The sequence below is a fragment of the Pagrus pagrus genome (assembly GCF_965226575.1).
Source record: "Pagrus pagrus genome assembly, chromosome: 20".
NCBI classification, from domain to species: domain Eukaryota; kingdom Metazoa; phylum Chordata; class Actinopteri; order Spariformes; family Sparidae; genus Pagrus; species Pagrus pagrus.
The window spans coordinates 11,142,348-11,154,300 of NC_140207.1; the positions used below are offsets into that span (position 1 = coordinate 11,142,348).

The 11,953-nt window shown below is 43.9% G+C and overlaps 1 protein-coding gene across 17 annotated transcripts in view; it reads left to right on the forward strand.

Moving 5' to 3' along the window:
- Nucleotides 1-11,953, forward strand: part of scrib (scribble planar cell polarity protein) — a 69,394-nt gene that overhangs the window by 53,610 nt on the left and 3,831 nt on the right. For 4 of the 17 annotated variants that reach the window (XM_084339898.1, XM_084339908.1, XM_084339909.1 and 1 more), the window contains 15 exons: nucleotides 964-1,386; nucleotides 2,344-2,415; nucleotides 2,542-2,592; nucleotides 3,097-3,150; nucleotides 3,567-3,689; nucleotides 4,386-4,496; nucleotides 4,874-4,924; nucleotides 5,992-6,160; nucleotides 6,252-6,471; nucleotides 6,571-6,660; nucleotides 6,750-6,932; nucleotides 8,638-8,787; nucleotides 9,358-9,497; nucleotides 9,638-9,675; nucleotides 10,230-10,304. In XM_084339898.1, coding sequence (XP_084196024.1) covers nucleotides 964-1,386; nucleotides 2,344-2,415; nucleotides 2,542-2,592; nucleotides 3,097-3,150; nucleotides 3,567-3,689; nucleotides 4,386-4,496; nucleotides 4,874-4,924; nucleotides 5,992-6,160; nucleotides 6,252-6,471; nucleotides 6,571-6,660; nucleotides 6,750-6,932; nucleotides 8,638-8,787; nucleotides 9,358-9,497; nucleotides 9,638-9,675; nucleotides 10,230-10,304 — 1,950 coding nt within the window. The remainder of the gene's footprint in view (nucleotides 1-963; nucleotides 1,387-2,343; nucleotides 2,416-2,541; nucleotides 2,593-3,096; nucleotides 3,151-3,566; nucleotides 3,690-4,385; nucleotides 4,497-4,873; nucleotides 4,925-5,991; nucleotides 6,161-6,251; nucleotides 6,472-6,570; nucleotides 6,661-6,749; nucleotides 6,933-8,637; nucleotides 8,788-9,357; nucleotides 9,498-9,637; nucleotides 9,676-10,229; nucleotides 10,305-11,953) is intronic. The other 13 variants (XM_084339899.1, XM_084339910.1, XM_084339901.1 and 10 more) reach the window with 11 other exon arrangements.

Sequence of the window (11,953 nt, forward strand, 5' to 3'; positions counted from 1 at the left end):
AAAGCCACAGAAAAATGAAATTATTATACAAACTTTTTTTGAACCCATTATAATTTACAGACAAACCTCATGCTTAAATTTTGACCTGCTGTACTGGAATAGTTGGTATACACAGTTTTCCTGTGCAAGGAGGGATTAAAGTGAGTGCAACAGACATTATTTTTGGTCAATGTCCTAGGCTGTGTCCGAAATCACCCACTCCATCACTACTCCCTACTCTTACTACCTAGGAAGTCTTATATAGAGGACGATATTGCATACGATCAAATAATGACATTTTTGCGGTCATTCCCCATATTTTTTACAATAATGGATTGACAGCTGTTATGGCATCCTTGGGATTTAAAGCAAGAGAAAATGATGAGCAAAGGCATTTGAATGAAGCTACGTGCAGTCTTTGCTGTAAGAGCATAATATCGACTATTGTGATATTCGGGCTGGACAATATCAGGATATAAAATTTTTGATATCGCCCAAGCCATGTGAGCTCATCAGTCACATGTAAAGACACTTTTGATACCACTCTGGTCATTGTTTTCCCTCCAGCACAATGCATGATAGGATACAAATCTTTGTTGGTGACCGTTGGTTGTACACTACTTTTCACGATCCATTGTGGGATACGTTGAGTCAATTATATATATAATTCCCACTACACATCCAGATGGCACTACAAATCGGCAAATTCAGTATATAGTCCGCTATATAGTGGGTAGTGTGTGAGATCTTTGCAATACTTGAGAGCGTGTTATCATAACTGAATGAAATAATGGCCAAACCTGTGAAAATAAAATAAAAAGTTGTAATAAAGTGGAGTTTATATTATCTCCTTTTTCAGTTTCTCCTCTCTTCTGCTTTTAAACCTTTCTTTTAAATTCCATCAGTGATTATTTCCTTTGAGTGAGTCAGTTTCCTGTCTAGTTTACTGTATCTGTCCATCCTCTTTCCTTTGCTCCTGTCCAGTTCTCTCCTTCTGTAAGTCTGGCTGCTCCCATGGAGGCCCCCCTGCAGGCCCAGTACGGAGCCCCTTTAGAGCCTTTGGGCTTCAGCTTAGGCCACATGGACCCTGAGTCCTGCCCCAGTCTGAACGAGGAGCACCTGCTCCAGTCTGAACAAGCAGATTATCTTCATGGATCCCAGTTCTCCCCTAATGGGACATCCACTACCGACAGTGCTGGCTCATCAACAACCATTAACTCATCATCATTTGTAGCTGAAGAAGAGGAGGAGAGCCTGGTGGACTCTCAGCCCATCTGCTTCAAAGAGAACCCTTTCTTGGTGGCCAATCGCAAGGGGAAGGGCCGCCCACCAGGACAGCAGATCCTGTCCGGGCCTCCTGTGGGCTACGGGAAGCAAGGCCAACTGCAGCCATGGTTGTTCAGCAAGGCAAGCCGCCTGCCTGAGTGTGGTTTGGAGGCAGCATGGTGTGTTACTGCGCACAGTTTGGTGTTTGGCTCACTTGTGTCTCTTGAACTGGATCATTCTAGGCATCAAAGCTTTGTGGAAGTTTTAACTCAAATCTAATCTGAAGAAATGTCTTCAGATTAACGTTTTTATGCTGAAGAATGGTCTCCCACTTGTTTTTGGTTGGCGTGTATCCAAAGCAACAGACTCAACTATTTTAAGGAGGGAAGTAGAACTGCAACAAGCAACAGAAAATGAGAAAGCATCAATAGTCCGTGGGTAATCAATTAATCGTTTCCATGAGTCATTGAGCCTTGAGAAAATGCAAGAAAATTGGGGTTTTGTTGGAACATTTCAACATTTCTATAATGAAATGATATCAGATGATAATTTGTAGCTTGTACTGATAAATTTACAGAGAATTATCACCCAAATCTAAATCTCGGAGCATTTAGCAGCTAAAGAGCTAGCTCTTTCCATCAGGAGTTGGTGGAGACCAAAACCAGAGCAAAAAGAGAACAAATATTGGACATGAATATTGATGTGGGGGGTGAAAAAAGCTTTTTTCTGTAACAAAGTGTGTGTCCTGGTTGTGTGTATTAATCTCAGTGTAACAACCAGCTTAAGTTGTGCATGTTTTTGCTGTGAGAACAGAGCTTGCGGCACCTTGCGAGGTATTTGGGCACATAGTCTGCACATAGTCAGGACCGACTGGAATGTGAGTCCCAACAGCTGCGAGGGAGGTCACAAGTCATGAAGAACCACGACCTGCAAGACGCACAGAAAAGTGCACGTTTCAAGCTTGAATTTACTGGATGATCGATACTCTCCAGGGCTAACCAGTGAATCTTGTTGTGGTATCTCTTTACTACACTGTTTCTCCAGTGAAAGTAAGAGCAGCTGTTAAGTGTTTCTTGTGTGTGATCTTTGTTTTTCCAGGCGCCTTCCTCTGATTACACCAGGACGGACAGCCCGATCAGGGAAGCTCCGTACTCTCCCACGATCCAACCGGTGAGCAGCGCCAACACGCAGCACTCCACTCATCTTTTTACTTCATTTTCTCCTTTTCCACCAGTCATTTCTACCACTATAACTAAGTATATCACAGTTTGACCCTTTTGACCTCTCCACCCTTAGCCAAGCCTCCACTCTTCCAACAGCTCCTTGGCAGGCAGGGAAACCCGCTTCGTAAGTGGGTCTTGTGGCCCTCTGCTCTGGCCTGGATTTATTTGTAGCACATGTGTCGGCTGCTCTGAGCCCTCTTTCTGTTAATAAAACATAACTAGTTCAGCTAACGTGTCTGTCACAGTTGTACCGGACTGAAAAGCATGTGATTGCTTCTCGGTGGCAGCTGATGACTGATGCTTTGCCTCGTGCAGACTGGATGTGCGTTCACTGGAAAGATAGATTTTTGACTGACTGTTCTTAATGCCGCTACTGACCAGCTGTGGCTTCATATTCCCTCATAATATAATAAATATAATTCGTCTTACAAGAGGAGTTGTGATATCAGCAAAATGTGACAAACAACTCTCAATTGGTGATTATTAGGGTGAAGGTGAACCCTGGTGGTGTTGTAGTGTTTGATCGTGTAATTATTTGGCATCGTCCTAAAGAAGCTCCAGTGTGTCTCAGATTCATGCATTTTATTTCATTGTCATTGTATTATTTTCATACATCTTTTTTTTGCAGGCAAACGTTCATTACAGCTCCACTCCTACTGCCAAGGATGACACGTCATCATCAGTGAGTGTCTGTAGAGCTTGAAAACAAAAAAACTTCTATTCTAGATTAGAGACGGACGGATCACACTTGGTTTATATCAAACTAATATACTCAACAGTAGGACTGGGTGTAAAAATTGATTTCCTGATTCGATTCATAAAACGGGTCGGATCGCATCAGGAAATCAGTGGCAATACCCAGCTCTAAAATGAAAATAAGTATAAAAACATTAATTGGATATTAGGAATTGTTTGTGTTCAAAACTGGTATTTAGCTTCAAAAGACAAATAGTCTAAATGGTAAACTATGCTCTGATTCATATCCACCATTAGCTTCCATTCATTTTGAGTTGTCATTTCATCCTAAAATTTGGTGTGTCTGAATAAAACTTGACTTGACTGATCTCTTGTATAAAGTATCATTTGTTTTCTCTCCAGACGCGACCGGGTGCCATCCAGCCAGTCGGGCGCGTGCGGCAGACTTCCTCCCCCGCCACCCCGGACGGCCACAGTCCGAACCCCTTCCAGCATGGCCCCTCCCCCTTCAACTCCCAGACCTCTGTAAGACCCCTCACCACCACATAGTGCTGTTTTCTATCCACTCTCAGCTCTGTGCCACCCGCCCTGACCGCACAGCCCCAAAGCACCCAGGTGGTGTCTCACAGCAGTACAGCAGAGATGCAGATAATTCAGGCACGTGAATGATTTTTGTTTCTGACGAGGCTAGAACCAAAGACGGGAAGACTTGAATCTGAACGCACAGGGGAGTAGAGTCTGTGCTGGTGCTGCTGGAGGTCAACTGTGTTTGAACTCCACCTGCAGACGGAGCATCCAGCCCGACTCCGAGCTCCTGAATCAGACATAATTCCTCATAATGAAATGTTCCGCTTATTTCTTCCTTTGGCAAGCAGCATAGCTGGATTGGTAAATAACACAGAAGCTTTAATATCATCTCACGTCCTTCTGAGCTCATACAGACAAATCTGTCATGGCTTTGAACTTTCCAGGCCCTACTGTCTGTCTTTCTCTGGCATACTCCCCTCCTCTCTCACATGAAACCAGCCACCATGCTGTTCACCTTGTTCTCCTCCACAGTCTTCTTCAACTCTGCTGGTTTTTTTCATAGTCTGCCCTCTCCTCCATCTCTCTGTCCGTCTGTCTGTGTGTCTACCCCCCCCCCCCCCCCCCTCGGCTCCTTCTACCATATGAACCTACCCCCCGCCCTCCATGCCCACCCCACCCCCTCCCCCCCTGCAGCCTCGCGCCCCCTCCCCCACCTCGCCCGATGAGTTCCCAATGAATGTCAAGCAGGCATACAAGGCGTTTGCCGCCGTGCCTCGCTCACTGGCAGTGCTGGAGCCGCCGCAGGTAGGCCGAGCTGCCCGGACTCCCCCGGGTCACAACGAACAAGCATGCTGTGCTGATTGGTTGGTCTCTCCCCGCCCCCTCCTGACTGGAGCAGGCTGTCATATAAGGAGCCTGCACCGTGTCGGGGGGGCCTGTGACGTGCTGTGACGTGTGGAATGCGTTCATCGTTGGTTATTGTACTCCAGTGCCATCATATGTCATACTGGTGTTGATCTTGATCCATTCGTCCATCCATGTGTGGCTCGTGTACTAATATTTATTACCCCCCCTTTTTTCATATTGTACCCCAGCTGCTAATCAGTCTGCCTGCTCTGTATCTGTCTTAATCCTCAGTGTGAGTTTATTGAACTTTACTAACACTCCGCTGTGCCCAACAGGACCTGTACGGTGTGAGGAACAATTTCCACCCAAAGCAGCCATCTCCAGAGGTGAGTGAACATGCTGTCCTAAAAATATTAGAAGCACACAGCTGTCTGTTGTACCGTACTGGACCAAATATATGATGATATTTATATCTAGACATTTGAAAAAGTGTATTATAATCAAGTCCTAAACAGTAAAGTATTTAAAATGAGATATTTTTCTCGATTTATGACAATACCAACTTGTTTGTAGCCTTTATGTCCCGTTGGCTGGAGTTTCAGACAGCTTGTGTAACATGTTTTACTGCAGTGGAGGAAATTACTTCTTGACGAGTAAAATAAAAGCTTCTAAAGCTTCTCCCAACATCATTTCTGCAAAAACAGACTGGCGATCGAATCATCTGTTGAGCAGCACAAAATGTCAATATGAAGAGTTCAAGATGAGGGAAAATAATTGTTTTCTCAGCTGTTCACAGATGATGGAAAAGAGGGGGGAGGTGTCTCACAATCAGGCCATTACGGTGTTTATCAAGTGAATATTTGATCTGCAGCTGCAAGGACAAAATATCCAAGCATGTCTAGATATGCTCTAAAAAATCCTGGCTGTGACAGTGTGGTGACAAACTCTGTGGCCTTTTCAGCCTGAGTTGATCAACGAGGTGTTTGATGATGACATAGATGGTAAGGCCAGCAAGCTCTCCCCCCGTCGGGATTATTTGAACCTGGCAGCGGTGCCTCGCTTCTCCAGGCCGTCCATGGAGCTGCAGGTACCCACCGCCTCCGCCCACATCCGGACCAGCCCTGTTCTTTGCCTGGGCTGTGGTGTGCTTGGCTTGACCGGTGGCGGTGTCTCTGCTCCCACAGACTGGGAGACAGCCGTGCTAGTTCTGTCAATAATGGGACTGCCAGTTAATTGACCTTAAATTGGCTAAATGGTGCAGGGTTCTGTTTGAATGGCTAATTTTCTTCTTTCTTCGCGGTCTGTCGTTCTTCTCTCCTCTAGCATCTCTTGTGATATCCTCTGCTCTTTTGGCAAATGACAAAAATGCAAATCTGCTTTTCGCATTAAATATTGGCCTTTATTGTGCTCCAGGAGCTTGTAATGACTTGTTATTTCCAATATTTGTGTTCAGTTCCTGCAGAGTCCTTCTCCCAGTGGTAAGGACAGCCCAGAGCAGCGCTCTTTCAGGGACCGACAGAAGTATTTTGAGATTGACGTGAAGCAGCAGACACCCGAGAAACCCAAACCTCGGGTATCTCTTGTTGGAGAAGATGACCTCAAGAAAATGAGAGAGGAAGAAGGTTTGTTTCTTCGAGAGTATCTTTTGCTAATAACCTATAAAAACATCAGAGTTAGCTGACCTGCCCTCTGAATTTGTTCATCTCGCTCCAGAGAGGAAGTTTGAGCAGCGGGCGCGGGAGTATTTGTTGGATGAAGATGATGAGGATGACGAGGAGGACCTGGCTAAGCAGGTAGCGCAGATGAAGGCCACTGGCAAAGTGTTGCTGGACGGTGTGGAGTACAAGGTGGAGCCAGTATCCACCCCATCGCAGCACTGCTCCACCCCACCAAGCTACAACGTCACACCACCCAGCTACTGTGGCAGCTCAGGGTAACGAGCTGTATATTATTATTATTATTGAACCATTTTTTTATTTCTTCAGCTAATTATCTAATGTGTGTGTGTGTGTGTGTGTGTGTGTGTGTGTAGGCCTTCCTCTGTTGATGGTAAAGGAGACTCTCAGAGGAATTCACTGGAGGACAGCTTCAGGCTGGAGCAGAGGCCCAACTCCATGACTGGGTAACTACATCATGCACATCATCATCGAACGTCTCTTAGCTGTTGTTTTAGTCACTGTAGTCATCGCTGCTACTCGTGTGTCTCGTCAGTCTGATCCCAGTGTACCAGGGGGATTCGTCGGCTCCCATCCGCACAGCCAAAGCAGAGCGCAGACATCAAGAGAGACTTCGTATGCAGAGCCCCGAGCTGGCTGTGGCCCTTGACAAGGACCTGTCCCCTGCTGAGAAACGAGCTCTGGAGGCTGAGAAGAGAGCCATGTGGAGGGCAGCACGGTAAATATAGCACGCAACACATTCTGACGAGGAAGATAAACTAATGGGGTGTTTTTGTGTATTTTTTCAAACTCTTACTGTACTTGTATTTCTAATACATTGATATTAACAGGGATGTGTTACCTGCGAACCTGTTACCAATTCTATAAAATGAAATGAAGCCGTTTAAAATGAAGTATAATTTAGCAGTTTTGAAAGTAAAGATGGTGTTAGAATATTACTCTGGTTCAAGTGAAAGGCACCTATATAAATAGTACTTGAGTCTTTCTAATATTTAATGTAATCAAGTATGAAAAGTTATTTTCTGGCAATATATGTACTTAAGTATCAAAAGTACAAGTACAAATAAAAGTTAATTAAACACATATTTACATGTATGTATACTGTATACTATGGATCAGCACCCGGCTAATTATCAGATCTGATAATCCAACTTTTCTGATTATCAGAATATTGTTTTGATCTGATAAAAAAACTTGCTTGGAGAAAATAATTAAGACCTGCTAACTTGTGCTACAATTGATTATTTTAATTGTTGGCTGATTACTAGATTATTTGATTCATAATATTGTTTTCGAAATGTCACACATTTCAACAAATCCAATTTAGTTGATTGAACCAAAACTGATTTTGTGATGATAAAATAAAAATCCAGGCAAGGCATATCCAGCAATGAGTTGATATTTTTTACTTTTATGAAACATTTTTTACAGAAATATTTGCATAATTATTAAAAGTTTGAAAACTCCTGTCAGTTGACTTTTAATTAATTAATTCAGTAATGGCCTTTAGTAACTATATTGGCTTAACTTTAACACAAACATATATTAATAATAAATAATAATACATAACAATATTTTATATTTAGCTTTATCTGATCACACATAAAACAAGCAGTTTACAGATACAGCGTTGGGCAGGTAACTCAGGAAGTGTAAGTTACTTCTACTTAATACTCTATTAAAAAGTAATAACATTACTTAACTTATTACTAGGTATCAAAACTAATGAGTTACATTACTCTTTACATTACTTTATCGACATGTTCTTACTGGCGAATCAAACAGCCATGATGAAATAAAGGCTAGTTAATTCATTACCTTCTTGAATTACTTTTTCTACGCTTCTACACTCTACACTACTTGTTACTGGGGAAAGTAATAATATTACAGTATCGTGATACTGAGTAATGTGTTACTGCCCAACTCTGTACATAATATATCATGTTGTTGCCCTGCTTTAATCTGTACAAAGCAAATGTGGGAAGTGGGGGTGAAAGTTTGTTTTCTTTGGGCAGCATGTGACAGAAACCTTGACTGGGCTGATGACACTGATAGAAGCACATGGCTGTGGAAGAGTAATGAGGTCCAAGAGTTCTGATAAACAGTTTATCACGCTGATCAATTAACAGGGTTCAGTTTTCACCCCGCTGTTCCAAATATAGGCCGACAGTGTGAGAACACCATCCTGTGTGTGTGTGTGGTTAGTCTGTCTCCTCTTTTACTGTTTTCATGTCTAAAAATGGGATCTTGTTCAATATTCCTGGCTCTCCTAAATGTTTTATCTTCCATTCTTTGGTTTTCTTCTCTTTTTCTGTCTGTATGCCTCTTTCCTTCCTCACATTCCTCCTTCATCCTGGTGTACCCGTCATCCTATTCCCTCCTCCTCCTTTCTTTCACCCCCTCCCTGGCCTCGTGGGGCCTAGGCCCTATGGCCTAGAGGAGGATGTTAGGCAGTATGAGCAGGACCTGGCTAAGAGGCTCTACAAGGCCCGAGTGAGGGCATCTCAGGGCACGCCCGAGGCCCCCCAGCCCCCCACCTCCTCTACCTCCTCCTCTGCAGCCTCCCAGCTCAGGTCTGCTCCTCGGCCCCAGCCACCAGGGCCAGACGCACGGCATCGTGAGGGTGTGCTGGGGTGCTTTGCCGTTGGGGTATTTTGCTAGAGGCCGAGTTGAGAAAGGTCCAAGCAAGCACTCGCAGCGACACTGTGACAGTGCTTCCACTGCCTTTCTACTGCTGTCTTGCTTCTGCACGTCTTTGCTGTTTCTAGCTTCCTCTCGTCCCCCCTCTCTCTATTCTCTGTCTTGTCTCCCCCCTCTCTGCAGCACTCTTTTCATTTGCGCCTTGCTGTTCTTTTGATTTTCATCCTATTTATTTGTACTAACAGTTTGCAAGCTATTTGTGAGTTGAGGGTAAGCCTACTAGCAGTAGGTTGTCCTTTTCCTGGAATGCCTCTTATTGTGCAATGAAATTAAAGCGGTTGTTTGTCACAGCAGACCAGGACAAGGAGCACCCAAAATTAGTAGTGACGGGCACAACACCCACCTATCATGGTGTGTGCCTCTGTCAGTCTCTGTCTGCATTTATGTAAGTCTCTTCTTATTTTCTACAATCATTTATCTGATGCTGGTTGTTCCTCTTGCAGAATGAAGTCTCTGGAGCAGGATGCACTGAAAGCTCAGATGGTCATCGCCAAGTCTCGGGACGGGAAGAAGCGTGGCACACTAGACCAGCTGACGGAGTCGCCCTCGCCTGCCCCCACACCCTCGCCAACACCCGTGGAAGGTAGGAAGCGGCAGTCGATACTGCTTGATAGTTATTTTTGTGAAGCACTGTGTAACTTTTGTTTTGAATTAACATACTTACAAGCAAGTTAAATCGAAGTCTCGAGTCTCTAATGTCACATTTTCTGTTTCCTCTGACAGAGCTCAGTCCTCGAGGACTAACCTCTCCAGGCAGGCTGGTAAGACTAAACCTTTTTCCTTTTTCTTGATTTCCCATTTTTGGTTTTGATGGATTTTTCCACTGGCCTTCGTGTCAGTGTGAACGGTTGACTGTATCCTTTGTATGGATTTGGAAAGCTTCAATCATCAAATATTTGAACAACGCTGTAACACTCACTCTGCAGTTTTAATTAAAGGAAATTATCTGAGAAAGGAAGCAACTGATATTGTTGGTTTACAAGCTGGAAAGGGGTAAAAAAAAAAAATAGATTTGCTTCAAACCACATTGCCATTAATCCACCATCTTGCTCATTATCAACCTAGCCAATCAGCCACAGCTGGCTGTTTGAATCACCCATTAGCCTCTCTGCCTCCCATCTCTCCTTTTTGCTATTCCCCTCATCCCCTTTTCTCTTATTCCTTTTCCTCTTCTCTCCTTTGACATTTGCCTTCTCCACCCTTTTCTCCTCCTTTCTATACTTTGTCCCACCATCCTCCTCTTTTTCGTTTACCTTGTTTTCCTCTTCTCCCTCCCCCCTCGACCTCTGCTCATCCCTGTTTGCTATCCTTCTAGTCCCTGTCGTCAAAGAAGTTTGACTACCGACAGTTTGCTGCCATTCCTTCTTCCAAACCCGTATACGACATCCAGGTATTGGCTGCATGCAGTCCCCGGGGCCCCGACCTCCTCCCCTCCCCTGGCTTTCCCTGCTGCCTCTCCCCTCTAGTTTCTCTGTTGATTAAGAGGCATCAGAGCAACTCAAGTCTAGGTTTTGGCTCAGTCATTGATCAGCACTTCCTGCTCTGCACTATAGTGGTGTGGCTCACTAACACTCACTTGCACAATGACAGCACTCTACATTAATGACGCACCAAATCAGCCCTTGGTCTCCTCACATTCTGCCTCCTTCTCCTTGGTCTCCCACTTAACACTCACAAACGTAAGAGCATCTGTAGCAGTAACCATTCACATCCGTCCATCTCTAAGCTAACTAATCAACACAGACAATAACACCCAGCAGCTGCAGGCTGGTTTTTTATCCCACTAACCAGAATTGGTTCCGGGGGGAAAATGGCCACAGACTCTGCATCTCATCCACTCTCACGTTCACTTCCATCAGCTCTCTTGTTCCACGCATGGGTCACACATCAGACACAGGAGAAACATGTCCTCCTCTCATGCTCTGCTTTTGAAACACTGGTTTCCTCCTGTGCTATCAGTAGGGTAGAAGAAGTTTTGTGTAGGTTTGTGAAGGGAGTGGAAGCAGGGGAATCCCGGAGTGGTGCTGGAGTGAGCAGAGCTTGTCTGGAAGATACCTTTTCTGTTTTTGGGTCAAGTATCTGTGGGTCGTCTGTGTCAGTCTTCGCTCCTTTGAGTGTGGGATCTCGTGTGGTTTGGTTGTTGCACAGTGACCTCGGCTTTGTTTGTATTCTCTCTTTGGTGAATGTAACGTAAGTGAAATCACTGTAAGTGTTGTTTCTGCATAATGTTTCTGACTGACAAAAAAGGTGTTTAAGGGGTGTGTTTATGTCAGAAAGGTGACGAGACAGGAGATTTGAGGGACCGCTACGATCTGCAAGGTGAAGGTCACATGGCAGCAAAAACATCTCTGTAATTTAATGTAATCAATGCAAACATCTACAAATGTGAAGACAACTTTTACGAGGGAAAAACTGCATCAAGACTTGTAGTTAGCCAGCTCCCTCTAAAATACAACATTGTACCTTTTTAATGAATAGTCATTCAAACTATATATATATAGTTATATATAAACTATAACTTGTTAAGTTGCTATTTAAACTTAAATCACAGAATTCCTTTGAGATTCTTGTCAACCCTTTAACTAATATCTTTAAGAATGTCTGACTTGAGAAATACCAAATATAACAAGGAAAAGGTAATTTGACAATTTATATAAACTAGACTCTCCGTCAAGGCCAACAGTGCCTTTAATTCAATCAAGCCTACTCCAATATCCTATTTGTTACCCTGTAGCGACTAAAACAAGACTACCCTCTATGAAACGTATGTAAATCCACTCGATCCAGATCTTTTATTTGGATCCGCATCGAATTGTACTCACTCATAGATACCAGCCTCCTAAATACGCCTGATCTTCTTCATCAAGATTCATGCCTTGTTCCTTGAGAAATTATCGAAAACGTCAAAAAAAAAACGCCCTATTTCACAATGTCAAAGAAAGAACTTAATCCTGCATCCGTCCCTTTATCCAGATCTACACCAAAAGTTACTGAGGTCTGCTCTGGGCCGAGACCAATCCTCCATCCAAGTTTTGTAGA